The sequence below is a fragment of the Xenopus laevis genome, chromosome 5S, assembly GCF_017654675.1.
Source record: "Xenopus laevis strain J_2021 chromosome 5S, Xenopus_laevis_v10.1, whole genome shotgun sequence".
Classification (NCBI taxonomy): Eukaryota; Metazoa; Chordata; class Amphibia; order Anura; family Pipidae; genus Xenopus; species Xenopus laevis.
This window is the reverse complement of record NC_054380.1, coordinates 58,103,003-58,130,991: the sequence shown is the minus strand read 5'-3', so window position 1 is coordinate 58,130,991 and position 27,989 is coordinate 58,103,003. Positions and strand designations below refer to the sequence as shown.

General features: G+C 37.8%; 1 protein-coding gene across 6 annotated transcripts in view; it reads left to right on the top strand.

Annotated features, from left to right (window-relative positions):
* The window catches only part of LOC108717915 (centrosomal protein of 85 kDa-like), a 139,544-nt gene that overhangs the window by 13,286 nt on the left and 98,269 nt on the right, over positions 1 to 27,989 (top strand). For 3 of the 6 annotated variants that reach the window (XM_041564613.1, XM_041564612.1, XM_041564611.1), the window contains exons 2-3: positions 902 to 1,204; positions 19,476 to 19,634. In XM_041564613.1, coding sequence (XP_041420547.1) covers positions 1,102 to 1,204; positions 19,476 to 19,634 — 262 coding nt within the window. In that variant the 5' untranslated portion in view covers positions 902 to 1,101. Of the gene's footprint in view, positions 1 to 901; positions 1,205 to 19,475; positions 19,635 to 20,419; positions 20,496 to 27,989 lie in introns of those variants that run through there. The other 3 variants (XM_018265364.2, XM_018265363.2, XM_041564614.1) reach the window with 2 other exon arrangements.

Below are 27,989 nucleotides of genomic sequence, written 5' to 3'. Positions count from 1 at the left end.
GACAGGTGAAAGTGGTCTCTGTTGTTTCCTGCCTTCCTCATTCCCGGTAAACTGAACCGATCTCTCCGGTTTCAGTATTGAGCGAGGCGTGCCTGCACCCAGATCATTTGCTGAGAAGAACTCCCGACCGGAGTAGCTCTTCCGGCGTGCACTACGCTTCTCCGTCTTCCACATATAAACCATGCGGTTTTCATAATCTTTTTTATCGCGCTGAAATTTCTCGCGTTTAAGATTTTTAACATTAGATTCATATCGTGTCAGTTGCTCTTGGATAGATTTCCACTCCTGGGACTCCAAAGCACGGGGTTGAGGTGAGTCTGCTAGATCTTTGTTAAGCTGTGCAATCTCGTCTTGTACATCGTTAAGTTCCCTTCTGTCTCGCTCCAAGATCAGACGCATCAAACTCATGGAGCAATCAGTCAAAACCCCATTCCAGGCTTGTTCAAAATCAGGTGGAATAGTTTCAAATGCAGGAAACTTTCTTATGCGGAGGCCTCTTGGTATACGCTCACATTTTAAATAGTTCTCCAGGGAGCAAACATCCCACCAAAGGCGTATTTCTCTACGCATAGAACGTTCCAAATTCCGAAAAATGAATCTTAAATCAATGTCATTAACAACATATGTTCCTGATCCCCCACTGGCTCTTGGGGATTCGGCAAAAATCTGTGCCGCTTGCTTCATACGGTGGGCTTCAATTGGCCCCTGTGCATTTCCAGTCATATCCATATTATACGACTAAGTCAGTATACTAATGGTTGATAATTAATTTGTTTATAGGCAGTCCCGGATCATACAATAAGAGGGGGTGCTCTGCAATCCGGAACAAACATCAATAGTGAGATTTTCAATTCGCATGCACTCACCCTCTTATGTCCACGGTTTCACCTGTCTCGTCTAGGTCTTTTTTAGCATCGGAACCGGATCAGTTGGAGAGCGAACCGGAGGATCACAGTTATCAGGGCAATTTCAGCGACAAACACAAAGACAAATCCAAGGGCAAGATTTACACCCAGAGGGACCCGGTTTACACCCGCAGCTCCGGCAACAAACCAGAAGAGGTGGACGCCGGAAAAACACCAGGATATCAGGGGCCAAGAGATGGGAATCGCAACAGGAAGCCTCGGTGGTAATGTGTGCGGGGAGCTCCAGTTCATCGACAGTCCTTGGCAACCACGTTCAACTTCCATCGCACTTGGATGTGGTAACTATATCTAACCAGTTTACTGATAATGTGATTAACTTATCCTCATATGTACTATCGCCTGACGAGCGACTGTTACTCTCCAGGGGTTTAAATTTTGTCCCAGATGTATCTGCAGACTCCTTCGCTGCAATTTTGGACTTGAATAGATTTATCAGGATTTTGACATTAAAAAGACATTTTGCCAATAATAATGCAGATGGAGTGCAATCGATTTCTGCAAATCTTATTAATGAGGATATAGGATCTGCAGGATGTCCAAATTCAAGTCAAAGGGGTGGTGAGGGTATCAATAATGATGTTTGGTTAGATCCCACTATTACATTTGAATTTAAGGATGAATGTGCCCTGATTATTCTAGATGACTTGACCCATGAGAATGTTTCTTCACAGGTGGACGATCCCCCAGTGGTATACTCTAATTTGAAAAGGCCATCTAGTTTTTATCCCATGCAATCTAAAAGTAACTATATTGATATGTTTCATAAATTAGTACAACGAGACATTGAGAGGATTGGGATGAAAATGGGTGTGAATCCCCCGTCTAAACCAAGGAATTTAAGTAGAGGTGAATATAAAGCCCTGAAAACCCTGAGTAGGAATACCAACATAGTGGTGAAAAGCGCTGATAAAGGTGGGTCAGTGGTTGTGTTGGATTCTACTACCTATGAACTTGAAATTATGAGACAATTAAATGATACGGAGACGTATAGACGTTTAGATTCAGATCCAACAAGTATATTCCAACACAAATTACTAACACTTTTGTCATATGCGCGGAGTATGGGAGTGATTGGACAGACTGAGTTTGATTTTATCTATTGTAAGGATCCGGTCATTCCAATATTCCATGTTTTGCCAAAAGTACATAAATCGCTGGAGGAGGTGAAAGGGCGTCCTATAGTGGCCAGCATAGGATCCCTGACAGAGAATCTGTCGAAATATGTGGATAGACTACTATTACCTTTAGTGTTTAAGTTACCAACATATTTGAGAGATACTACCATGTGCTTGAATAAGATGGCTAGTGTGATATGGAAACCAGGCTATCGATGGTTCTCTATGGATGTGGTTTCTCTTTACTCGTCCATAGATCATGAAATTGGTTTGCAAGCCATAGGTTTTTGGCTGACACTGACACAAATCTTTCCACCGACTCAAAATGAAGTTATAATGGAGGCGATTGAGTTTTTATTACATTCAAATTATTTTCTCTTTAATGGGCAATTTTATTTGCAATTACGTGGGGCCGCAATGGGGGCATCGTTCTCACCCACCTATGCTAATTTGGTAATGGGTTGGTGGGAAAGGATCTTCATTTTTGGAGACCAGAATCCCTATAGACATCAAATTATACGTCTTTACAGGTACTTCGATGACTGTATTGGTATTTGGGAAGGGGATGATGTCTCTTTTGCGGCCTTTGTCTCATATTGTAACCATACGGTTAGGGGGATACAGTTCACCTATGAAACCAATGAGACAGATATACCCTTTTTGGATGTAGTTTTCAAAAGCCATGAAGGTAAGATCTCCACAGACCTTTTCCGCAAAGCTATTACACGTAACACCCTTCTCCACGCAGAGAGCAGCCATCCAGAGGCATGCTTGAGGGGCATCCCAGTGGGGCAGTTCTTGCGGTTGCGTCGAGTCTGCTCTTCCTGGGATAGTTTTCATGAACAAGCTATGCAGCTGTGGGATCGCTTTGCGGAAAGGGGCTATTGTGAAGATGTTATCAAAGCTGCATATGATAAGGCGGTGTTAGCGGACAGAGAGCAATTATTGCGTCCCAAGCCCAAGCCTGAGGTTGGATCCAGAGTGCATCATGTTCAGAGAGGGCAACCTGCTGTTCGTTTTTGTACCACCTATAGTCGAGATACCTATTCGATTAGGAGGAGTGTTAATAAATATTGGGGGATACTTTTACAAGACCCCGTACTTGCTAAATTTTTAGATAAAACACCCTCCTTTGTGTTTAAAAGAGGGAAAAATCTGGCGTCTCACATCTCCAGAAGTTTATTTATGTCTAAGGGACAAACTGAGAGTAAACCTTGGCTCAAATTTAAGGGGGTTTACAAATGTGGCCGCACCAGATGCAAATCATGTTCATGGATTAATGTATCTAAACAGTTTCAGAGCTCAGTGGTAGGTACTGTATATGACATTAAGGAATACTTTAACTGTATGTCGAAAGGGGTGATCTATCTGGCGACGTGAATGTGGGGCCCAATATGTGGGTAAAACCATTAGACGGCGGGCACCCGCATCTTAGAACATATTTCAGCAACCAACCGATTGGATACTAAATCGGCTATAGCAAAGCATCTACTTGAAAAACATCAGGGGTCTGATTGTATGTCTTTTCAAATTATAGATAAACCCCCCAGAAATATAAGAAAGGGAGATTTGGATCAGAAATTATTGAGGCTAGAGGCCTATTGGATTTTTTATTTGAAAACTACAGAGAATTATGGGGGCCTCAATAGAGAATGGGAGTTATCTTGCTTTTGTAACTGATGCATTTCTATCTATTTTGTTTTGTTTTGTATTATTATATGTGGTATCGATTATGAATTATTATAGTTGAATGCTTTTGCAATATATCTATATGTGTATATATATAATAACAAATATTGTCTATTTATTTATATGTTTTTTGATTTACATTGATCCCCACGTTATGAACTATGTACTAGTCTGTGATAGAATATATTATGTTATATGAATTGGCTATTCATAAAATGTTGCAATTTAAGTGTATACATTTCTACAGGATTATAAGCCTGTTGCAACATTGTTTTTGTAAGCTGTGACAAATTTCTATTTCTCAGATGAGTCTGACCTGCCCAGTAGGTGGATTAACATAATTACCTGCTGCTTTGGATCGTTCTGATGTTTACATTATATGCTAAATGTCCTGATTGGGTTAAATGTTTTTATGGGCTGGGCCTAGTGGTTTTATTAACGGTGTTGGGGGTGGGTTTCCCTATGCTTCTTGAGGAAGTGGCGAGATGCCACGAAACGCGTCAAGTGTGGGGGAGGTCATGTCCACATATGTACTGCACTGATGATTTTAAAATTACTTTTTCAATAAAGAAGGCGTGATTTTTCCAAACCACCGTGTGCTCCATATTCCCAATCGCTGAAGTTATGTACTAGTCCTTTAAGCAATTTCCTTCTGAAACAGGCTTGACAAACTGTGATAATCAACAATCACAACAGATAATCATCAACTGAACTTTGTGCAGACTGCAAGAAACTGCCTCTTTCACCTGCAGCACTGCTAGTGTGCAAAAGATTCAGTGCATATAAAAATATGTGGCATAAGCAGAACAGGTCGTTGCGATTGCCAGTAGTTCTTTGTATTGTCCTTCTGTGATTAATGTGGCATCCTTTTGGTACTATACATCAGAGTTAACCAAAACAGACATTGGCAGACCAGTGACCTGATTTTGTGTGTGTGTATGGTCTAACCTGGTAATGACCAGGACTGCACTTAAATGCTGAATGTCTCAAACAAATGGCCCAAAGGTTCATACATTTGCATTTTCCATATGAGTGGCAAAATTGCAATAATATCTAGCTGACATTCCATTTATAATATTAAATAATAAGTAATACCAACTAAAAACATTTTTGACACATAAAGATTGTATTGTCCAAACTAACTCCTACAAATAATTTATTGCTTGGCAAAAAATGTCCTTTTTAAAAAAATTTTATCAGAAAGCATTTTATTTTGCACAGCTTATCAGCTATTTGCTTTGTAAATGTGTTCTATAGCCCTATTTCAACTTGAACTACTGCCCCTTGGTTACACAGCAGTTTATTCATATAACCTATACTGACCTCTGAAACATGCAGTTTGCAGCAATAAAGGGAAACACTACATTATATTAAAATTCATTGAAAACACTTATGATGTTATTAGCTCTTTAAATATATTCAGTCATTCCATGATATTTTATGATAGTTTGTCCACATATATGTTTTGGTTGCCAATTTTGTAATATTCTGATTTTCAGGATTTTTTTCACAAATGATATATTTTTTCTAAAAATGTGTGTTTTTTTTGTATTCCTCAAAAATTTGAAAATTATTAACTCTAATACCAAACTGTAAAAGCTGTTGAGGTCCCATAGAAGTTAATGGAAACTGCGCTGTTCCTATTGGACGCATTTTAATAAATTCAGACTTTTAGAGGCTTTCGGATTTTTTATCTTGTCAGCATTTTTTCCATTTGTACCCTTTTATTTTTGGATCTTTTTATAACTTCCATGTAATTTGTAGTTTAGAGGTATAGAGTTTAATCATAGTTTTAAAGGAGAAGGAAAGGCTTCATGCATTTGGTGGTGCCAAATGTTAGGCACCCCCAAGTGATTGTACTGAGACTCCCGGTGCACCGGCCCAGGGTCATACCAGTGAGCACCACAGAGCGATCCTCTTCTGTCTTCCTCTTTCTTCGCACGGTTGCGCATGCGCAGTAGAATGAAAAGCCAATCTTTAATTAAAAAGCTGTCTATTTTGTTCAACTGCGCATGTGTTTGCCCCTGGAAATGTGAAGAAAGAAGAGGCCATAAGAGGATCGTTCAGTAGGCCGGTGCAGTTTCCTGCTGATAGGAGCACCGGCCCGGGGGTTCCAGGTAAGTTAATACAATTACTTGGTGCACAAAGCCTTTCCATCTCCTTTAATAATCTTTAAAACCACAACAATTTGACCTCTAATAAATAGGCCTCCACATATCTCCCTTGGCAGAATAACCAGCGCTAACATAGGCTTCATTGAATGAATTATGACATAAAATATTTAAACAGAGAAGGTGTGCACTGGACTCAGGGCCTGGGGTTTTGCTTGCCAAAAGTTTGTTTTGGCAAGCTTTCGTGTGATATAACTGCACAGGCTTCCTAAAGTCAAAATGCTATTGCTCACATATAGATCTGAAATATAGACAATACCAGATTTCATATTTCAGGCTAGTGGTTCCCAAAGGGTAGATAGATCATGATATGCCAGTAGTTCTTAAAGGAAACTTATATCCCCAAAATTGATACCTGAGCATCAGTTTATATCAAATTAAGTGACATGTTAGAGAATCTTTCCAAACCGGTATATATATTTAAAGGGATACTGTCATGGGAAAAAAAAAATTTCAAAGGCATTAGTTAATAGTGCTGCTCCAGCAGAATTCTGCACTGAAATCCATTTCTCAAAAGAGCACACAGCTTTTTTTATATTCAATTTTGAAATCTGACATGGGGCTAGACATATTGTCAATTTCCCAGCTGCCCCAAGTCATGTGACTTGTACTCTTTATTGCTGTACTGCAAGTTAGAGTGATATCACCCCCCCTCCCTTCCCCCCCCAGCAACCAAACAACAGAACAATGGGAAGGTAACTAGATAACAGCTCCCTAACACAAGATAACAGCTGCCTGGTAGAAAAGACCCGTCTCACTGAGACACATTCAGTTACATTGAGAAGGAAAAACAGCAGCCTGCCAGAAAGCATTTCTCTCCTAAAGTGCAGGCACAAGACACATGACTGGGGGCAGCTGGGAAATTGACAAAATGTCTAGCCCCATGTCAGATTTCAAAATTGAATGTAAAAAAATCCGTTTGCTCTTTTGAGAAATGTATTTCAGTGCTGTTAATTGGCTCATGTTATGTTTTTTTTTTTTTTGTGTGGGCACTATGAATCCTAGGATCCCAGGGGTCATCCCTTATTTTTTAATATGGCATATACTAATTATGATTACACAATCACACATACTACTAAAAAAAGTATATTATTATTAAAATGGTTTATCTACACGAAGCAGGGTTTTACATATGTTGTGAGTTGTTTTATGCAATATACTTTTATAGAGACCTACATTGTTCAGGGGGTATAGTTTTTCTTTAAGCTGATTATAAGGAAAGAGCAGTCCACATTGCCTCCTCCCCCAATATCTTCCTAGTATTCAGATTTTTTAAACAATTACTTACTTACTAACAGATAAGTGATATTAATTTAGATATTTCATAATGTAGTTTATCATAGTTTCATGTAACCATGATACATATTCCATGGCAATGTAATGGAATCCTGACAATGGCTGTACGGCTCAGTATGCATTATTACATGTTGTATTTAGTTTGGCATTCAGCTATGTATTTTTGTGTATCCCGCATTATTAATTCAGATACAGAACAGACTTGAAATGTCCCAGATTTTTTATGGCTGTGTATGATTTGAATTCTTGGTGGGTGATCAAATAACAGACTCAATAAGTAATAATACAAACCTTAATTAAGTAGCATTTAACAGCATTTTCACTGAAATATAATATATTTTTGCCCCTGAAGCAAACTGTATTGTTCTGGGGTGGCTTCATCCCAAGAACATATTTCTTATGGGATCACTACTGACAGTGCTTATACCTGGGAGTAAATGAAGCTTGTAATTAAAGAGGTTATGCATTTCATTAACTGTTTTGACTGTCTGTCTAGAATAAACCATCCAGCTGTGGTTGTAATTTACAATGTATCAATCAGTGTAATTGTTTATTAAATGTGGAGCAATAATGTAGCATCAGAATAACTGCACCTGGTAGGCAATTGGTCATTATTATTATTATTTTTCAATTATTTTAGTTTTTAATTATTTGACTTCCTCTTCTACATCCATCATTAAATTGGGGGTCACTGACTACAGCATAAGAACAAAAAGAAAAAAGCCGGCTCTAATCTCTTCTGGACATTAGTGAAACAAATACGTGAATCAATACTACTTCTAAACTTCACGGGTTAAATCCCTTAATAATGATTCAAATCGTTTGTTACTCAAGTACCGCTGGGTAATCCTTACCAAACAGACGGATTTGACCTGGGTGTCCAGACCCCAGGCCCTTCACTTAGAATATTCAGAAATAGAAAACAGACGAAGGGCTTTTCACTCAACAAGTTGGCCGAGTGGTCCGGGTGCCGTGCCCCGAGCCCGTAGCTTAGGCAAACTTTAGTCTTCAAAATAAATCTGCACGCACTCCTGCGACCACAGCCATGAGGGTAAAAAATAACTTTATTCCATGTAGTTAAAAGGTATGCGTCCTAACGCGTTTCGTATCAACAGATTATGATTACGTATCTGTTGATACGAAACGCGTTAGGACGCATACCTTTTAACTACATGGAATAAAGTTATTTTTTACCCTCATGGCTGTGGTCGCAGGAGTGCGTGCAGATTTATTTTGATCACTGACTACAGCAGCCAAAATAAAACATTGCTTTGTGAGCTTTTTTTTATTATTGTTATTTGTATTCATTACATTTCTATTCAGTCTCTCATTTAAGCCACTTCCTGGTTGCTAAAGTAAATAAGACCCTAGCAACCATATAGCTACTGAAATTACAAACTGTACAGCTTCTAAACAAAAAGCAAAATAACATAAATTCCACCAGACATAAAAAATGTAAACCAATTTAAAAGTGAACAACTCCTTTAATTGGAGAGAGTAATAAAAAATAAAGACTTTAAAGGTATACTGTCATGGGAAAACATGTTTTTTTAAATGTATTGTTTAATATTGCGGCTTCAGCAGACTTCTGCACTGAAATCTGTTTTTCAAATGAGCAAATAGATTTTTTTTATATTTAATATTGAAATGCCATAATTTTTGGGATTGTCAGACACGTCATTGCAGGCAGGATAGGAGGTTTCCCACCAGCCAATGAATAATTCTGTGTGTTACCACCCTTATACAGAGCCTTCTCAATGAACTTTTTTTTATTATTGCTCTTTGAAATTGGGAATTATGGGTTTAGTTTTATTCAGTTTAATTTTCAAATTGTATTATTTAGAGCAAGTCATTAAAAATGTAGATATTCCCTGTTTAAAAGAATATGCAAAAAAGTAAGTTCATTTTCCTCAGCTTTTTTTTAAAATAGTAGTGTCAGCAGACTAATGTTGAGCTATAATTGATTGCATAGCCCTACAGACAACCTTGAAAAATCCTGAATGCGGTGACAAAGAGTCTGCAGAAGTTGATGAATATTCAGTGTTTCTACAGTAGCCCAAAGAATCCAACATCATTTCCTTTCCAATTAACAACTGGCTACTATTTGGCACATAACTATTAACCCACCAATAGCAGCTCTGTTTTAGTTTTAAAACTAATTAAACTGACCAGCATTCGTTAAGAATTTACATGGGTGAGCAATTATAATTATATGTAGCAGAAAAGGGGACCATGTGCGACTTAATAGCTATTTGTATGCCACAGAATTTTGCAGCTGAATTTTTCTGTATATGTTCTTTGTTCTTCATAGTCTCATGAGAAGTTCACTAAAATTTTAATACACTTTATATTTGCATATATTTTGCATTGCAAGAAATGGTAGATAGGGTGTCTTGACAAAACACTTCCAATGACTGTTATTTAAACGGCCTTAAATTATGATTTTTTTTGTATAATGCAGTCGTGGTGAAGGAACATTACCAGCCCCCAATATTATATCATATGGGCTTGCTTATTGTAGCTTCCCTTTTTGAACCTGGGGTAGAGGTGGGTTTAATATATTTAAGCTGATCACTTAGCTCTCCGGCACAATGCTAGCCTTCATTTTCATAGAGCCTAGTTTGGATTTTCTGGGCAGAAAGCAGCTCCCCATTGTCAGTATAACATTTGACGATCATCTGGGGGGATGATTGAGGAGTAAGGGTACAGGCAAGTGAAAAACTAATAGTCCCCATCCCAGTCATGGCAAGGTTATCTGTTATTTATTTCTGTGGCTAGTTGTCACTACAGTGACCATAATATCAAAGCTTAACCAAAAATAATTGGTTAACCTTTCCCTCTGAGTTGGGCCCTTATGAGCCCATGTTCGGCTGGAGGGAGGTCTCTACAGAGAATGGGGAGCTACAGGACCAGCATGGTAAATAGTTGGTGGACCTTACCTTCTGAGTCAGGCATGTATGGCTGGAGGCAGGTTTCTACTGATCCGATGGGCTGCTACAGAAGCAGCATAGTAGAGTAGCCGGTGGCCTTATCCTATGATCTGGGCTGTTGGAGCGGGTTTCCACAGTATGGAAGGGCTGTAGGAGCAGGTCTCCACTCCAAGGAAGAGCTGCTATGGAACCAGCATGGTCAGCATGAGTCAGATATGTATGGCTGGAGGGGGGTCTTTACAGAGCGAATGGGCTGCTGTGGCAGAATTTGGGCAAGGGCAGCTGATGGCCCCCAGAGCAGATGGGTAGGCTGATTTGCACTCCATTGTTATTAAAAGAAGGGTAAGTTTAGTATCTGGGATGGAATCAAATTGCCTACTATATTAGCATCATAGTAGTCCACCCCACATGGGCAGAGTAAATGAGAATTTTTAGCAAAATAATGCAATGATTTTGTGGGTCAAGTCTCCTGGCTAATATAATATTTTAATGGTTCTGGTTTTTGTGCTCATTCAGTACTTTAGCAGTGAAATATTTGGGCCTACATGTCAGGCAACCTACTAGGAAGTTCACCTTGCTATAACCTGTCCAACAATTATACATCCACAGGGGGGGGGGTTAATTGCACATTGTCATAGAGTATTTCAATGAAGGAATGTAATATATATAGATATAGATATATAGATATATATATATATATATATATATATATATATATATATATATATTCCATAAGGTTAATGGCTAATTCTATCCTGTGGTACAGAATGTGTGATAGAAAGGAAAGCTTGGATATTTTGTGAATATTTAATTTTCATTCTTTTTCTATGTTTTATTAACTAATAACCAATAGTTATAAAGTTATGGTGGGGACAAACGCAACGGAAGGTTTTCAGTTGGGCTAGTTGTGGCAGTAGGACCTTGCCAGAGTACTAGGGGTAGGCAGAGTAGGCATGTGCCTAGGGCGCAAAGGTGGAGGGGCGCCAGGCACGTACTTACTCCTAACCCTAGTCCGGTCCCTTCTCTGCCGACTGCCCACTTGTTCCCATTTGTGCGTCGTTTCGCATATTCGCAGAAGCGTCTTTATGTGCAGAAGCGTCTTTTTGCGCATGCGCAGAAGCACACAACCAGCCGGCGCAGCAGCTGGGCAGGCTGCCTAGGGCGCCTGCCTGGCTTGGCCCGGCTCTGCTGCACAGTGATTGATACCGACACTACTGCTTGTGCTAGGTGATAGCCTGTTTGAATTTCCTAGCATCAAGACACTGCAGATAAAGGGCTGTTGAGCTTCTCTCATGGTAGCAGATTTGGGGGCCATCTTCTCTGTAGGTAGAAGCAGCCTAATACTAAGTGGTGCATATAATGACATAGTGCTGATCTCAGCATAGTAGCAATCTCTTATGGAATTCTGGCTATTTGATAAAATGTGAATAAATGCTGTGGCCACTTCCATCAAGGGTCTGAGCAAGGGGATTGCTGACTCCTCTGGCAACATCTGCAGCACCTGGCCAGCTCTGGGCAAAGATGCAGACTGTGCAGGGAAAGTTGCATAGTCAGGGTGGAGCCTGGTTAATCATACTTTTCACAGGTAATTTTCTCAAAAAGTCTTGATTAACTCTTTCTTCTAAATGTGCTATAATATTTTACAATAAGGGAGCATTATTCCAATTATTCCACTCACAACAAAATTATACTGTCTGCCTGGATGCTCGTAACAATTAATTTAAAAGTTTAACAGTAGTCTTACCGGTATATTTTATGTATATACAGTATATTTATTTATATACAGTATATATATATATGTGTGTGTGTATGTATATATATATATATATATATATATATATATATATATATATATATATATATATATATATATATAAATTAACATATGGACAGCACCACCACCAAATAAGCAGTATATTGTGTTGCATCTAAAACCGATGTTTCAGTCCCTATTGGGACCTTTTTTAAGGTGAAAATACATACAAAGTAAACCCTTAAATAACCACCTCCCACATAATGTGAACGTGTCAGCAGTGACCTCAGAAAAAGGTCCCAATAGGGACCAAATCTACAATATATATATTTATTTATAAATTTACAAAAATGCTGTTGCATGCTAGGGACGTTTCGACCCTCAGTGGGGTCTTTATCAAGATGGTCGATTCTAATAAGGTTTTTTATTGTACAAGTCCCTAGAGTGCAACAGCATTTTTGTAAATTTATATATGATACTACTGTTAGCACCAGGGCATTAACTTTTATCAGTGTGTGCAGCAGCCCTACGGAATATATATGTGAAGAATGGCGGTACTCACAGGATTTTCAGGCGAAATAAAGAAAAACTTTTTATTTAACTCGACGTTTTGATCCCTCACAGGGATCTTTCTCAAGAAAGCATGTTTGTATACTCTTGAGAAAGATCCCTGTGAGGGATCGAAACGTCGAGTTAAATAAAAAGTTTTTCTTAATTTCGCCTGAACATCTTGTGAGTGCCGCCATTCTTCACCTATATATTTACTCTGCTGGCTCGGGCACCCAGGTACTCTATCCTGTAAATGGTGTGCACCTTTGGGACTATATATATATATATATATATATATATATATATATATATATATATATATATATATATATATATATATATATATATATATATATATATATATATATATATATATATATATATATACATACACACAAATATATATATTAATATACACATTTATATATATATATATTTTTTTCATTGCATACCTTTTATAGTAGTTTCACTGCGCTTTTCTCTTGGGAGATACAGGAGGATGTAATGCACACCACATGGACTGGGGAGGGAAGGGGGTAGAGGGAGAAATATGATGTAATGAACAACTCAGTCCAAGCTGTTAATCAAAACCATGTGTAGGAGATGGTTTTAACCTGCAGTTTGTATAATATATAAAGATCTGGATTTTGCCATTGTGCACTAAACGAAAAACATTTTCTCTTTCTTGGGGATATGTAATATGTTTCCTACTGGAGACATGTCATAATATAGAATGGGTCATGCTGTACCAATAGGTCAGTGCCATTCTTTATTGGTAGACATAGAACATAGAAAATGTTGTATATTGTTTATATAAACCACCATGCAAATAAAATCAATAGTATCCCGTGCATTTTGTAGTTTTGACATACTTTAGTACAGGTATGGGATCTGTTATCCGGAAACCCATTATATAGAAAGCTCCAAATTACAGAAAGGTTGTCTCCCATAGACTCCATTATAATCAAATAATCCACCTTTTACTCTGTAATAATAAAACAGTATCTTGTGCTTGATCCAAACTAATACAGAATATAATTAGTCTTTATTGGAGGCAAAACCAGCCTATTAGGGTTATTTAATGTTTACATGATTTTCTAGTAGACTTAAGGTATGAAGATCCAAATAATGGAAAGATACGTTATCCAGAAAAGCCCAGGTCCTGATCATTCTGGATAACCCATTCCTGTACATTCACAATCTGTTTTCAAGTTAGCATGAAAGTAATACATATTGTTGAACAAAGCTTGCGGTTCTACAAAATCTTCTGTTTAGAAACTGCCTTAAAGGAGAAGGAAAGGTCTTTTTTACTTGGGGGTGCCAAAAGTTAGGCACCCCCAAGTGATCGCATGTAGATACCTGAAACACTGGGCCTGTGCACCTATTAGGAGAAAACTGAACTGGCCCCGGATTCTTCCAGAGAGCACCATGGGCCGATCGTCTTCTGGCCTCTTCTTTTTTAGGGTCGCTGCACATGTGCAGTAGCGGGAAAAGCCGAACTTTAACGAAAAAGCCTGCTATTTCGTTCTACTGAGCATGCGCCAGGCCTGGGAAATTTGAAGAAAAAAGAAGCCGGAAGACAATCGCTCCGTGGTGCTCACTAGAAGAATCCTGGGCAGGTGCACTTTTCTCCTAATGGTGAACTGGCCCTGGGTTTCAGGTAAGTAGATGCGATCACTTGGGGATGCCTAACTTTTGGCACCCCCAATTAAAAAGACCTTTCCTTCTCCTTTTAAGGCCAAGGACATATGTTGTAGATCATCCACCTTTCTCAGCCTGCCTTTTGTGCGCAGTCTGAGGAAAGCGGATTCACTGTCATGAGCAGCTACCAGTGAGAAAATGGCAATATCCTCTGTAAGAAGCTCCACACAGGGTGATGTCTTTCAGTGGAACTGTAGGAATCCTCTGCATATAAAAAGCAAGCTGAGTAAAGTGGATGGTCTGTTGCCAATTCCTTAGCCTAATAAATATGTCCTCAGTTCTTCTTTTAAGGTGCCCTGGTACCTGGCTTAATGGATTTTAGTTGCATAATTAAAGTTTGCTTCTCTGTGCACATTGCTGTTCTCAAGCTTTTAGTAGAATCCATACATTTTGTCTGGGCCAAGTTTTTATTGCCAGTCTGCAGAATGGAGTATTGAGTCACATCCTGGGGGGTTGAAGTATGATTCATGTTCATGTGTATCTAGGCATATATACCAACGCTTACAGTGTTTTAGTAGCAGCTGCTCACCACAATTTTGATTTATCTTTTTTTAAGGAATACAGTATATAATTTGCAGCACACCTAATGGCAGAGGTTTCCATCTCGTCTCTAATCTCAATTTAGATTTTTATACTTATCATGAACTTGTTCTCTGTGAGGAATCTCACATGTGACATTTTCATGGAGAAATTGTAAATAAGCCTTTTAAGTTTTGCAGTACTGACATGTACGGCATCAAATTTGGTGGGGTTTGTCTTGAAAATGCACTCCTGAACATTTTCTGGCCAAAGTCTACCCCTTGTGCACAGTGACAAGTGGATGGATGCAATAAAAAAACTTCAGATGAAAAAACACCATGTGTCTTTCCTGGCTGTTTCATGATGCTCCTTCCAGAAATCACCCTGGGTGTGGGGGTGGCTAATCTGAGTCAGCTTGATGGGATAGTTTAAGAATTTAAAGTTTGGCAATTGAATGGCTGAACTGCAGGTCTAAACTAAAACTAAATAATACAGCTAGTATATGGCTTGAAATGCCTTTAAAGTAGCTGTTGGTAGACTCAGGCATCTTCCGTATAGAGCAACCACAGATCATGACAAACTCCCAGCGGTCATAACAACCCCAAGGAAGGCCTGGAATTTAGCACTCAAGCTGTATCCAAAGAAGAGTTCATTCTAACACCCAATCTTCCGTTGTGGGCTAACTCCCGTCTTTCCCAATTCTATAAATTCCCCGATTTTCTCTACTGGCCACGTAAGCACATTAGGCGATTACAGGGTGTGCTCGACGGTGCCAAGTTTGGCTCATATGAGTTCTTTAAAGAAAAACTTGCGGAGCCCAATTTATCTCACTTTCGGTATTTCCAACTGCGGCAAGTATTTCTAGCACAATTTGGAGGATCTGAAATACAAACCTCACAACCACAATTTGAAACTGTGTTATGGTCTCCTACCATAACTAAACTTACATCCACCTTATATAAGACCTTGCTACAAACATGCCCCCCCCCCCGTTTAAGGCAGCATATCAAAAATGGCTAGCCGATATCCCAGACCTCGAAAACGAGGAGTGGGAGGAAGCAACAGATAGAGGTTATAGTCATCTCTACTCTATTCGTAACAAATTGGTTCAATTTTAATGGCTTCATCAATTCTATATCACCCCTGTGCGATTAAAAGCCATGGGAAATAACCCAACTGCAAAATGCCATAGATGCGGGGCTGAAGGAGCCACCTTTTTACACATGGCTTGGTCGTTCCCACCAGTCTCCATGTTTGGACCGTAGTCATGGATATCTTAGCGGATAAGTTAGATTTCCCTAGGCTGCTGACCCCACAGGTCTGCATATTAGGAGTCATAGATGAAATCATATACGCTAATCATGCCAGAGTTAGATACCGTACACTGTTGTACTATGCTAATAAAGTAATTGCTATGGCATGGATGGGTCCCCAACCGCCCACGGTACAAAACTGGATAACGTTGGTGAATCAGAATCTGCCTCTCATTAAACTCACCATACTATCCAGAGGCTCACTGCAAAGATTTGAGAAAATATGGAGTCCATGGTGGGAAGCGGGACTTGGGGGTCAGGGCTCCCGAACATGAAAAGAAGTGTTTATTTATACTGTAAAAGGCAGAAATCCTTGATTCTATCTAGTCACTGTCCAGTATGTTGATGATAGAAATCTTGGAGGCAACATTCACGTCTCACTGTACGACTGTTTGAACTGTGTTTTAATTCTTGAAGTGTAGCAATCACATTACTAAACAAATTGATATGTACACCTTTTATTTCAAGCTCTGTAATAGTACCTCAACTGCATTTCCGGCATATATTTTGTTTTGTTTTTTATGTGTTATAAAACAATGAAATTTTATCTTTAAAAAAAAAAGTAGCTGTTGGTAGAAATGCCTGCTGTATTAAAATAATTATTTGTGTTTGTGTAATAAAAGGCCAGGTGCAGTTGCGTAACCAATCAGCAGGTAGCATTTACTGGTCACTTATTTAAAAGTAAATGTCTTATTCGTTGCTTTGGGTTAGTGTAACAAGACATTTTTTTGGGCAAGGGGCCACTGAATGTTGGCTCTGCTGCTCTCAGCCTGTGGATCTGTTTTCTTCCCTAGCTCCATTGATGTGCACTGAAAAGGACAGGCATCCGGAGCTTTCCACTCCATGTACCTGCTCTTGAAACTGTATTTTATCTATTTAATCTAACGACCATCTTCCAAATAATCCCTGTTCATGTAGCTGTCCCATGTTGGGTTGCTACCATATTTATTCTCAACTCCCCCCCTTATTAAAACAAGCATAATTTTTACCAACTAGGCTAGTAAAATACCTACCAGATGGCAATCCTGGTAGTCCTAGGCCCTAATTTCTAAATTTTTTTATGTTTTTGTTTGTTTAGAGACAGATTTTTTTTGTACAGGTATGGGAACCGTTATCCGTAAACCCGTTATCCAGATAGTTCAGAATTATGGAAAGGCAGACTCCCATAGACTTTATTATAATCCAATAATCCAAATTTTTAAAAATGATTTTCTTTTTCTCTGTAATAATTAAACAGTAAATTGTACTTGATCCAAAAGATATAATTAATCAGTACTGGAAGCAACACCAGCCTATTGGTTTTTTTAATGTTTACATGATTTTCTAGTAGTCTTAAACTGTGAAGATCAAAATTACGGGAAGAGCCGTTATCCAGAACGCCCCAGGTCCCAAGCATTATGGATAATAGGCCCCATACCTGTACACGCCATTTGTTTTGCCAACAACATAAAATGATGCAGATTAGTTTTTCACAAAATGCATCAGTTAATAGTGCCCCTCCAGCAGAATCATATGCATTGAAATCTGTTTTCAAAAGTGCAAACCTATTTGTTCATATTTACTTTTGGTATTAAACATTTTTTGGTTTGATGGGAAGGGTCACATGCCTGTGTGACCATCCAGGCAAGTTTTACATTTACTTCTTAGGGTTCCCACTTTGCCCTGAGCTGCAGTTGTGTAGTGAATATCTATAGTTTTTATTATAATGTCAGTTCTTATTCTGTTGTTTTGTATACGCAATGAAATTGGAAAATCAAATAGGGCACTTATGTAATAATGCACTATATTGACTGCATTAGTAACTGTCTGCCACTCTGTTGTTTATTAGCCTGAGGTCCTTCCAGCTGTCACACTCAGAATTTTAGCAGCTGAGAATCTGCATCTCTCTCTACCAGGCAGTGCCATACTGGCAGAGCACATGGGGAAGGATCCTTGGGAGCCTTTTTATCATCTGTCTTTTGCATTGTAGCTCAGGAGCAGTGTCCACAAAGGGTTTTCTGAATGCCAATTAATGCTTGCTTGGTTTAACAGTTTTTCAACATCTGTACCGTTAAGTTTTATATAGTACCCTGTGACTGGTAAGGCTTCTTGGGTATTGCCTTGTGTATTTTAAATGAGTCTAGATTGCTGGTTGTTTTACATGCTTTGGGCTTACTTTTTTTTAACTGTTTGCCATACCTTCTCAGTAGCATTCCAAGTTAAAATTATTTTGGACTGTTGCTCTGCTTATTCGGACTGGTCATTTTACATACATTTTCTATGTTTATGAGATATTATATATATATATATATGTATACACATATACTGTACCTGTGCGCAGAATCCAAAGGCATGTAGCATAGAAGATGGGTCCACATACAAAGGACTTACAAATCAATTACCAGTGTTTATTTGAGTGAGGGGAGACCTTCGGTCTGCAGTACATCCAGAGTGATCTGAGCCCAGCTGGTCAGCTAACTTTTATTGGGCTATTCATGTGTGTATCCATCATCTGAATTCATTTCCCATCTTAAGTCATTATACCTCCCATAATGTTGTGGCTTGAACTGGTTTATGCTCTGTGCGCACTGCTAAAGAGATACTAACAAAAAAAATATCACTGTGCTGATCATAGAAAGAAATTTGCAGCCTATTATTCTAATAGTCTCCCCTGTCCAGCTACAGAGTAATGTTCTTTCATACATTTGTCATTCTTGAACAAAACCTTGTTATTGTGCCATGTGTTTGGGGCGCCATAAATGAGATAGCTGTGAGAGAAATTCAAGTGGACCGATGATCAGTTTTGTTTTAATTCATTTATTGTAACAAATAAATTATGCTCTAAGCTCTTGTTTACTAGAAATTATTTGCATTTCTAATACTGTAAGGGGCCGATTCACCAAGGGTCGAATATCGAGGGTTAATTAACCCTCGATATTCGACTAGGAATTAAAATCCTTCGACTTTGAATATCGAAGTCGAAGGATTTTAGCGCAAATAGTTCGATCGTACGATCGAAGGAATATTCCTTCGATCGAATGATTAAATCCTTCGAATCGAACGATTCGAAGGATTTAAATCCAATGATCGAAGGAATATCCTTCGATCAAAAAAACTTAGGAAAGCCTATGGGGGACCTTCCCCATAACATTGAGTTCGGTAGCTTTTAGATGGCGAACTTGGGGGTCGAAGTTTTTTCTTAAAGAGACAGTACTTCGACTATCGAATAGTCGAACGATTTTTAGTTCAAATCCTTCGATTCAAAGTCGTAGTCGAAGGTCGAAGTAGCCCATTCGATGGTCGAAGTAGCCCAAAAAACACTTCGAAATTCGAAGTTTTTTTACTTCGAACCCTTCACTCGAAGTTAGTGAATCGGCCCCTAGATGTTGCTAATGTATGGTAATTCTCCAGTCATGTTTTGTCAATGATACTTAAAAGCATTCTGGTTTCAACTGGCATTTTATTTTGCGATTCTTTTTTGCACCCCATCTAGAGTGAATAACATTTTTAACAAGCCCTCCTTGTGTATTTCAGGCTCTGATTTCTCCTCTGTGTGGATCTCTGGCTCTGATGCACTGTGGCATTCTTCAGGAGCTTCTCACAATGGCAGAATAAGTCACACTCGGCGACTCAGCATAACATCTGACAGTGGAGACACTGGTATAGGGACATCTTGCTCTGACAGCCTAGAAGGTAAGTGGGGTTGGTTTGAAATAACATACAATTAGGTTCATAAATATTTGGACAGACAACTTTTTTATCTAATTTTGGTTCTGTACATTACCACAATGAATTTTAAATGAAACTTCTCAGATGCAATTGAACCGCAGACTTTCAGCTTTAATTCAATGGGTTGAACAAAAAGATTGCACAAAAATGTGAGGAACTAAAGCCTTTTTTTTTTAACACAATCACTTCATTTCAGGGGCTCAAAAGTAATTGGACAAATTAAAAAACTGAAAATAACATGTTCATTTCTAATACTTGGTTGAAAACCCTTTGCTGGCAATGACAGCCTGAAGTCTTGAACTCATGAACATCACCAGATTCTGGGTTCCCTCCTTTTTAAATACTTATGGTTTGGAATTATTGTCGTCACTCTAGTCATGTGGCTAGTCATGTGGACATGAATGTGATAATTTTTTGGGCACAAACGATTACATTTTTTATTGATCTCAAATTTGAATATGCAATTTGGGATTTACATTCGGTGTGGATTCTCCCACATTTTTGTTTGAAGGATGACAATGTTATAGGCATTTTGACAGTCATTTGGATGGAAATCTTTCACTGAGAATTAATTATGTAGGGGACCCTCTTAAAAGACTGGTTACACTACATAGTGAAAATATAAAAATATATTTTTGCTTTTAAAGTTCGTATCTGTTTTGAAAATTCATTGTCTTTTCTCAAAACATCAAAAACCAGATCAATCAATATTCAATTGCATTATCAGATAAAGATGACGTAATGTGGAGAGAGAGACAGGATAAGATGCAGCTGATGAATTATTGATATTGTCTGGGAAAGTGCTCTTGCCAGAGGTTATATGAGGTACATTTCACACTTCAGCACTTTTCTGACTGATATCAGATGTGCTAATATATATTTTATTTTGGCCCAGAGTAGATAGTTTGTTTTTTTGTTCACATTTTATGGCATTATTGAAAAGCATTTTTAGCTTTTGTGTATGCTATATTTTGTGTAATTGAATATCATTCTTGATGAAAAATAGTATTACACTATTTTGTACCAATTGCTTCTAAATCGATCTCTGTGTAGTTAAAAAGAAACATGTTTAGCCTCAGAATTTATATATTTTTCAGTTGTTTTTAATACACCTATATCCTAAACTTGAGCACGTCTTCCTGGCTTCAGCAGTTAACCCAAGCATGAGTTGAACCCCAGCATCACAACAACCAAAGGTCCATCACCTCCGTATCCATGATTATGTTTCTAGTATGCCATTCATTTTACAATGTGTTTAAACAAGCCACCATCTCCTCATTTGTTTGAAGAAGACATATTTGATGCAGTTAAGCTCACTGTTAAGCAAAACAGTTTTGGAAAAGGAATGAGACTTTGGAATTGCTGCAGCAGACTCCAGACAAAGACACTGAGAGACTAAGATCACACGAGACTTAAGATTTTTCTCTCCTTAACAACGGATTTTAGTGTGATCCAACAAATTCGTCAAATTATCGTGAGGTTAATTATTGTGCATGTAACAATTTTTCATCCGAAATTGGTCAGAAAATCGATTGGGCAGGTTAGAAGATTTTAACTAAATGATATCACTTGAAATGGTCTTTTTAGTTGATGGACAAAGCGTACATATAAACGATCATTTCAAGATAAGTTTGGTTTTAGGATAACAAAAATGTCTTTTAAAAATCTATGGCCTCCTTTTGGATCACAAGGCTATGAAACATTTGTTTTCCATACACAATATTAAATCTCCAAGAGCATTGTTTTATAACTAGGGATGCACCAAATCCACTATTTTGGATTCGGCCGAACCCCCGAATCCTTTGCAAAAGATTAGGCCGAATACCGAACCAAATCCGAACCCTATTTTGCATATGCAAATTAGAGGTGGGAAGAGGAAAACATTTTTTACTTCCTTGTTTTGTGACAAAAAGTCACGCGATTTCCCTCCCTGCCCCTAATTTGCATATACAAATTAGGATTCGGTTCGGCCATGGCTGAAGGATTCGGCCGAATCCTGCTGAAAAAGGCGGAATCCTGGATTCGGTGCATCCCTATTTATAACTGAAAAAGCAGTTCAGCCGTCCAGACCTAAAACCCCAATGCTATGATTAAGAATGTAATGCTCCATTGCCAAGGAACTGGAGGAAACACAAAGGCCTGATGTGCTAGGCAAAATAATGTGTGCACTGTTAGTTCAAGGCTTGCAATGGTATTTCTCTTTTGTGGAATTCAAAAAATGATGCTCTTTACATTTTAGAGCACAGATGAGCATGAATGAAAGAGCAATATACAGTATAGCGCTACTTTAAAAAAACATACTGCTGTGTATAACTAATTTTTTTTTTGATTTTGTGGGTTATGTGTAACTTATCCCAAGTATATAAAAACAAATTTATTTAAAGGGATCTTATGCTTAACAGTTATTGTTTTTGAAGACAATAACAGCTTGTATGACTTTCTGAGCTGTGTAGTGCAAACATCTGTGAAATGTTGACTTTATATAACCTAAAGTAAGCAATACAGTTCTAAAGTATTATTCAGGGTTTAGGCAGGGGTGATCCTGGCCCCTCCGCCGCCTGAGGCAGAAGCAGTTGCTGCTGCCCCCCCTTCCCAGGAAATTCGCTCTTAAAGTACCAGGAGCAGCATTTTTGCTGCCCCTGGTACCTATTGGGGCGCTGCCGCCTGAGGCGACAGCCTCAACTCGCCTCATTGGCGAAGCACCCCTGGGTTTAGGTGAGTTATATCAGTGGGAAATTTATTAATGGGTCAAAGTGAAAGTTTAACCTTTGATAAATACGCATTTCAAAATTTCATAGAAATTAATGGAGAGTGGCAGAATTTCACTCTAGAGGACTGTGGCGATCTCAAAGTTCATTCTTTGATAAATATACCCTTAAGTAGGTTGAGCCAGCTGGTAAGTTTCAGGGAAGAATGTGCCGTCTATTGAAGGAGGATACAATTCCTAGCATAGGAAATGAGGTTTGGAGAATAATACGTGTAGCAGCAAGTGCTTCTCAAATGATAATTGCGTGAGAATCAGAGCTTGCAAGCAAATGACGTTTGACACTTTCACAGGTGTTTGCAGGCAATTCACATGCAAGTTATTGACAATGGTTTGGTCTATTTGGGATTGCTACTTGGTTGCTTCAAAAAAGCAAGTCAGTATTACCAAAATCAGTCCATATTTGTATAAATTTAATCCTTAAACAAGCAGTTGGCATGTCCTGTTTCTTCTGCATTGCTTACCTAAAAATACTTTGCTAGCACTTGAGTTTTTGGAGTTTGGAGTTTTTGGAGTTTGGGCAGTTAATAGGTTAAACAGGAAATAATGAAGAAATAATCCACTGTTTTACACTTGGCATTTGATTTGTGTTTTCAATTAAATAGAATATTTGTAATGACTCCTTACCAGCAAGGTCAGAGGAAGTACACCTTTGGGATGATGTTACCAGAAGAATCACTAACTAGTCATCAGGAAACATGAGCAGACCTGCTTCTATGTCCTAAAAGGCAAGAAGGTTATTTCAGATTCCTTAACTCCTGTGGGGTTTCAGTAGATTCTGGGCTAGTGTCATTTATATTTTATTAGCACTGTGATGCAGGACTGCTAATCAGTTTATTTAATCTGCTGAACTGTCAAAATGTTGACTTAAAGTTGTTCACCTTCACATTAACTTTTAGGGCTTTTACTGACGAGCGGTTGAAGCTGTGCTCCCCTGTGTTCTGTTTTTCTGCTTCAGCTGCAGGGGAGCGCAGGAATAGGCACATTACGTTTTTTCTAATGGGGCTGTACTCACACAGGCGCGTGTAGGCGCCGAATGCAGGAAAAATGCAGCATGTTGCGTCTCAACCTGCGTTCGGCGCCTGTGTGAGTACAGCCCCGTTGGAAAAAATGCAATGCGTCTATTCCTGCGCTCCCCAGCAGGAGCGCAGCTACAACCGCTCGTCCGTAAGAGCCCTTAGTATGATGCAGAGAGGGATATTCTGAGACAATTTGCAATAGGTTTTCATTTTTTATGCATTTCTATGCTAGGCCTGGTTGCTAGGGTCCAAATCAGCCTTGCAACCATGGACTGATTGAAATAAGAGACTGGAATATGAATAGAAGTAAAAAAGTATACAAAGTCAGTTCAGGGGATGAAGGTATATGGCACTGGCCTAGCCACACGCCAGTTGTGAATCCAAATAGAGAAGAATGCCAATACCTGTGGTTGCAGCAAATATATACAACACTTTTCAAACGACTTTTCCTCAGTGATGGAAGGGCCATGCGGTCCCGAAACGCTTGATCGTTTGAAAAGTGTTGTATAGCACCATTGAATAAATTTGGGATTACCCCGTTTGTTGCAACCACAGGTATTGGCATTCTTCTCTATTTAGAAGTAAAAAAGTAGCAATAACAAAAATGTATAGCTTTACAGACCATTTGTTTTTAGACAGGGTCAGTGACCCCCATTTGAAAGCTGAGAAGAATCCAAAGAAAAAGGCAAAAACCTAAAAAACTATAAAAATAAATAAATAATTAAGACCAATTGAAAAGTTGCTTAGAATTGGGCATTCTATAACATACTAAAAAAGAACCACCCCTTTAACCCTTCAGTGCATAAATAATAAATATATATAAAAGAAAATAAAACCTGTTTTACAGGCCACAGGAAATATGACTTGTTGCCATAAGGAGCACATGATACAAATATACTGTATCTCCAGTGTATGAAATATTGTTATCAGTTATTTAGCTATTGTTCTAGGGTGGTCTCTCTGCCTTTTTTTCTGGTGCCCCTGGAGGGGCATTTGGGAGCACGACTGTTACTGTATATACTTTGTAGCATTTCAGCAATGCTTCTATGACCCCTCACAGACAGGAGCTTTCCATTTGTAACTCTTCTTGGAAAAGCTGCTAACAAGTGTAGTGTTTTGCTGTGGTATCTCTCAGTAATTTTATAGCCATGCAGTTTACTTATTTTTAACTGGTGGGAAGTAACTTCATTTTTTTTCTAAATGTATTTGTGGTAGATTTGTAGCCTGTTACCTCATGTCTGATGATGTTTTCTCCACTACTTGTACAGGAGCTTTGTTTTGGCACTAAGCCAATCTTCCTTCAGTCTGGAATATACATTATTGTAATTGGTTATGGTTCATCTGCCACATTTAAAGCATATTTATAAAAGCAATGTAATAGCATTGTAAAATTAAACATTTTCATTGCTGTTTTTTATATCCCTGTTGCTCTGTAAAAACACAATGAAATTATTATGCTGGGGGTGGCATATAAAAAGTGGCAAAGTATTGTGTGCATGCAGTAACCGCAAGTAAAAATTTGAAATGAAATAGCTGTATAACTTGCAAAAAACTTGCATAGAAACTGGTGTGTTTATTACAGATAAATAAGCATGGCTTACATAATTTTTGCTAAGTCCATTGGTGTCAAATCGGTTGCGCAAGTATTAATTTTGGGGGTATAGTTTTCCTTTAAATAGCTATCGAATCTTCCAGATTTGACCTTGCACAAGCTTAACGCAAGCAGTGATGTATTAATGATGACGTTCATACTTCATTTAGCAAAGATTAAATGGATGGCTGGGAGAGAACAAAAATGCATGGCAAAAGTAAAAGAGGCCCAAGACCAAATCTAGTAACATCCCAGAAGTTCATTTTATATAAGAGTATATAAAGAGTTGAGTAATAAAAAAGTGTGTTTTAATATACCCAAATCCAGCAAATTTCTCTTGAAATCTAAGATGAAAAGTTAATTTAGTAGTTCAATGAGTAGTCCATAAGTCCCACTGGGGAATGGTCTTGCCACTGCCAATAAATTCCCAATTAATTTCTGGGTGCAGCCGGGAAAGATCTACAAAACAAATTGCAAGAAAGACATGCTCCCCTAGCATAATCTCTTTTAAAACTTGAATTTATTAAGAACAAAATGTACTTACAATCTCGTTAGGCATCAATAGCGTATCAATAAGAGGATTCATAACCCAAAGCGTTTCATCACCCAACAGTGATTTCTTCAGTGGTATACAATCAATAAAAATTCCTCAAAAAACAAAGATGAGTGATTAATTGTATGTTCTAGTAATGTTCATAATTATTGGGTTGACCAGCCACAAAGATTTTAAATGTGAAATCTATTGAAATAAATTGATTACAGAAAACCCAGCATAGTATTGTTATAGTTGATTATAGTTCCTCCATGCATTCTCACGTAATCGTACAAAATTGTGTACCAAATACATTCTGATATACATGCTTTCTAGCATATATATATTTTAAAGACAAGGACATTAAATAAATATATATTTTAGTAAGCTTTAACCTTGCAGTGTGGGATATTAGCCCTGATGGGTTAGGGTTTCCAGCAAAGACACCAGATGGTTACAGAGTGTTAATGGTGTTGCTGCAGAAAAATAAATCACAAATCCAGTCAAAGTGCATTTAATTGTTTTTAGTTCTGTGTTTGTAGTTCTGTGAACTTGAATTTACTTTCAGTGCTACTGTAACATTATATGGATGGTAAACTATAGATCTGTATGAATGATGAGTTTTGTAATGATTGCTTGAAAGCTGGTGGGAGTATATGCAGAACTGCAACTTCCTGACAGTACATCATGCGGCGTACATCATGCAGCGCCATAAAGGAAGCTATTTAGGGGCATATTGATTGGTATGTATGGAGACATCATGTGATAATGGGAATACAGAGTAATTTCATCTCTAAGCTTTGTGCCGTCTTCGTAATCATTAACAATCTGTCTACGTTTTTGAGAGCAGTTCCAACTTCTCCTTTGTTTGCACTTTAAAGTGGGGTAGTTAACAATGTGCTTGCATAAGCATATCTTTCTTTTCTCATGACGGCTGTATAAGCAGAGTAAGATGCGGTGGCCTTGTAGAATTTTTAATATTCCCTTTTTCAAGTGAACTTCTGACTTTTACATTATTGGAGAAAATTCAGCAATGGTGAAAATAATTGCTTAACTTAAAGAAACAATCAATTATTTTGCAAATTTAGATTTGTTGCATATAGGTTGATGTTGCAGTTCAAACACAAAGTAAATACATTAGCTGTGGCCATTCATTTTGCTGTTTTTGTTTGTCTGAGACTGTTTGCAAGAATTTATCTGCAAGTGTCTGCAAGAGAGTCATAAATGTTCTCCTTTTATTCAGTAGTAATTGCACCCGCACAGCTTGCAGAGAATAGTGATAATAGGGAATTAGATTGTGTATGTCAATTACAATGTGTTCAGATAATGTGCTGTCACTTTGTCATTTGTACACATTTTGTCTCTCCATTTCTCCCCACCGTTGCTCACCTTCTTTGTTTATACCTCACGCCCGAGATTTTTTTTTTTTGGTACATTTGTTTTTTAAATGCGTCTGTTGGTTTTCTTAATAAAATCATTATTCTAAGTAAATAAGTTATTAAATTATAAACCATCTCTGAAGATTGTTGGTTAGTTAAAATGTTTATATATTTTGCTTTTTGTAAAGTTTTATATAGATCTAAATTCACCCATATGGAAAAAATGGTTTTCATAGACCTCATAGAAGTCTACTAGAAAATCATATACACATTAAATAAACCCAATAAGCGGGGTTTGCTTCCAATAAGAATTAATTATATCTTGGTTTGAAACAAGTACAAGGTACTGTTTTATTACTACAGACAAAAAGGAAATCATTTTAAAAAATTTGGATTATAATGTAGTCTAGGGCAGAGGGCCATTATGTAATTTAAAGCTTTCTGGATAATGGGTTTCCAGATAATGGATTCCATACCTATATTCGAGTTGTTTTTAACATAATTGAGTTTTTTTACATTCAGATTTTTTCATAAATAAGCAAACATTCGAGTTTTTTTTTAAATTTGACTTTAATTGAAGTAGAACAAAACCTGCAAGCCTCACAAATTAGATTTTTTTTTATAAATAAGTCTATTAGGGTTATAGCAAAAGATATTTTGTTCAAGGGTTGCAACTCAGGCTGCAGGCTGTGATGTCCTTAAAAAACAAAAATATTTAAAAGGAACATTATTTGATGGTAGTTAACCTATTACATTAAAGCTAATAAAGCATACTTATTCACAGGTCAGCAGGTTTTATGGATTTTATATTAATTTAAATTTACTAAATAATTTAGTGTTAGTAATTAATGAAAAGTCAGACTATTGTTGGCATAATATTAGTTAAGCTGCTTTACCTGTGATTTACCTATTTGTATTTATAACTGTTTAACACAGTTGTGCAAACTGTACCCTTGGGCAGTAACATGGAGAAATAGATTTGAAGTAGAAAAATACTTTGCCAGAATTAGACAAAGATATCCATATCTATTTCT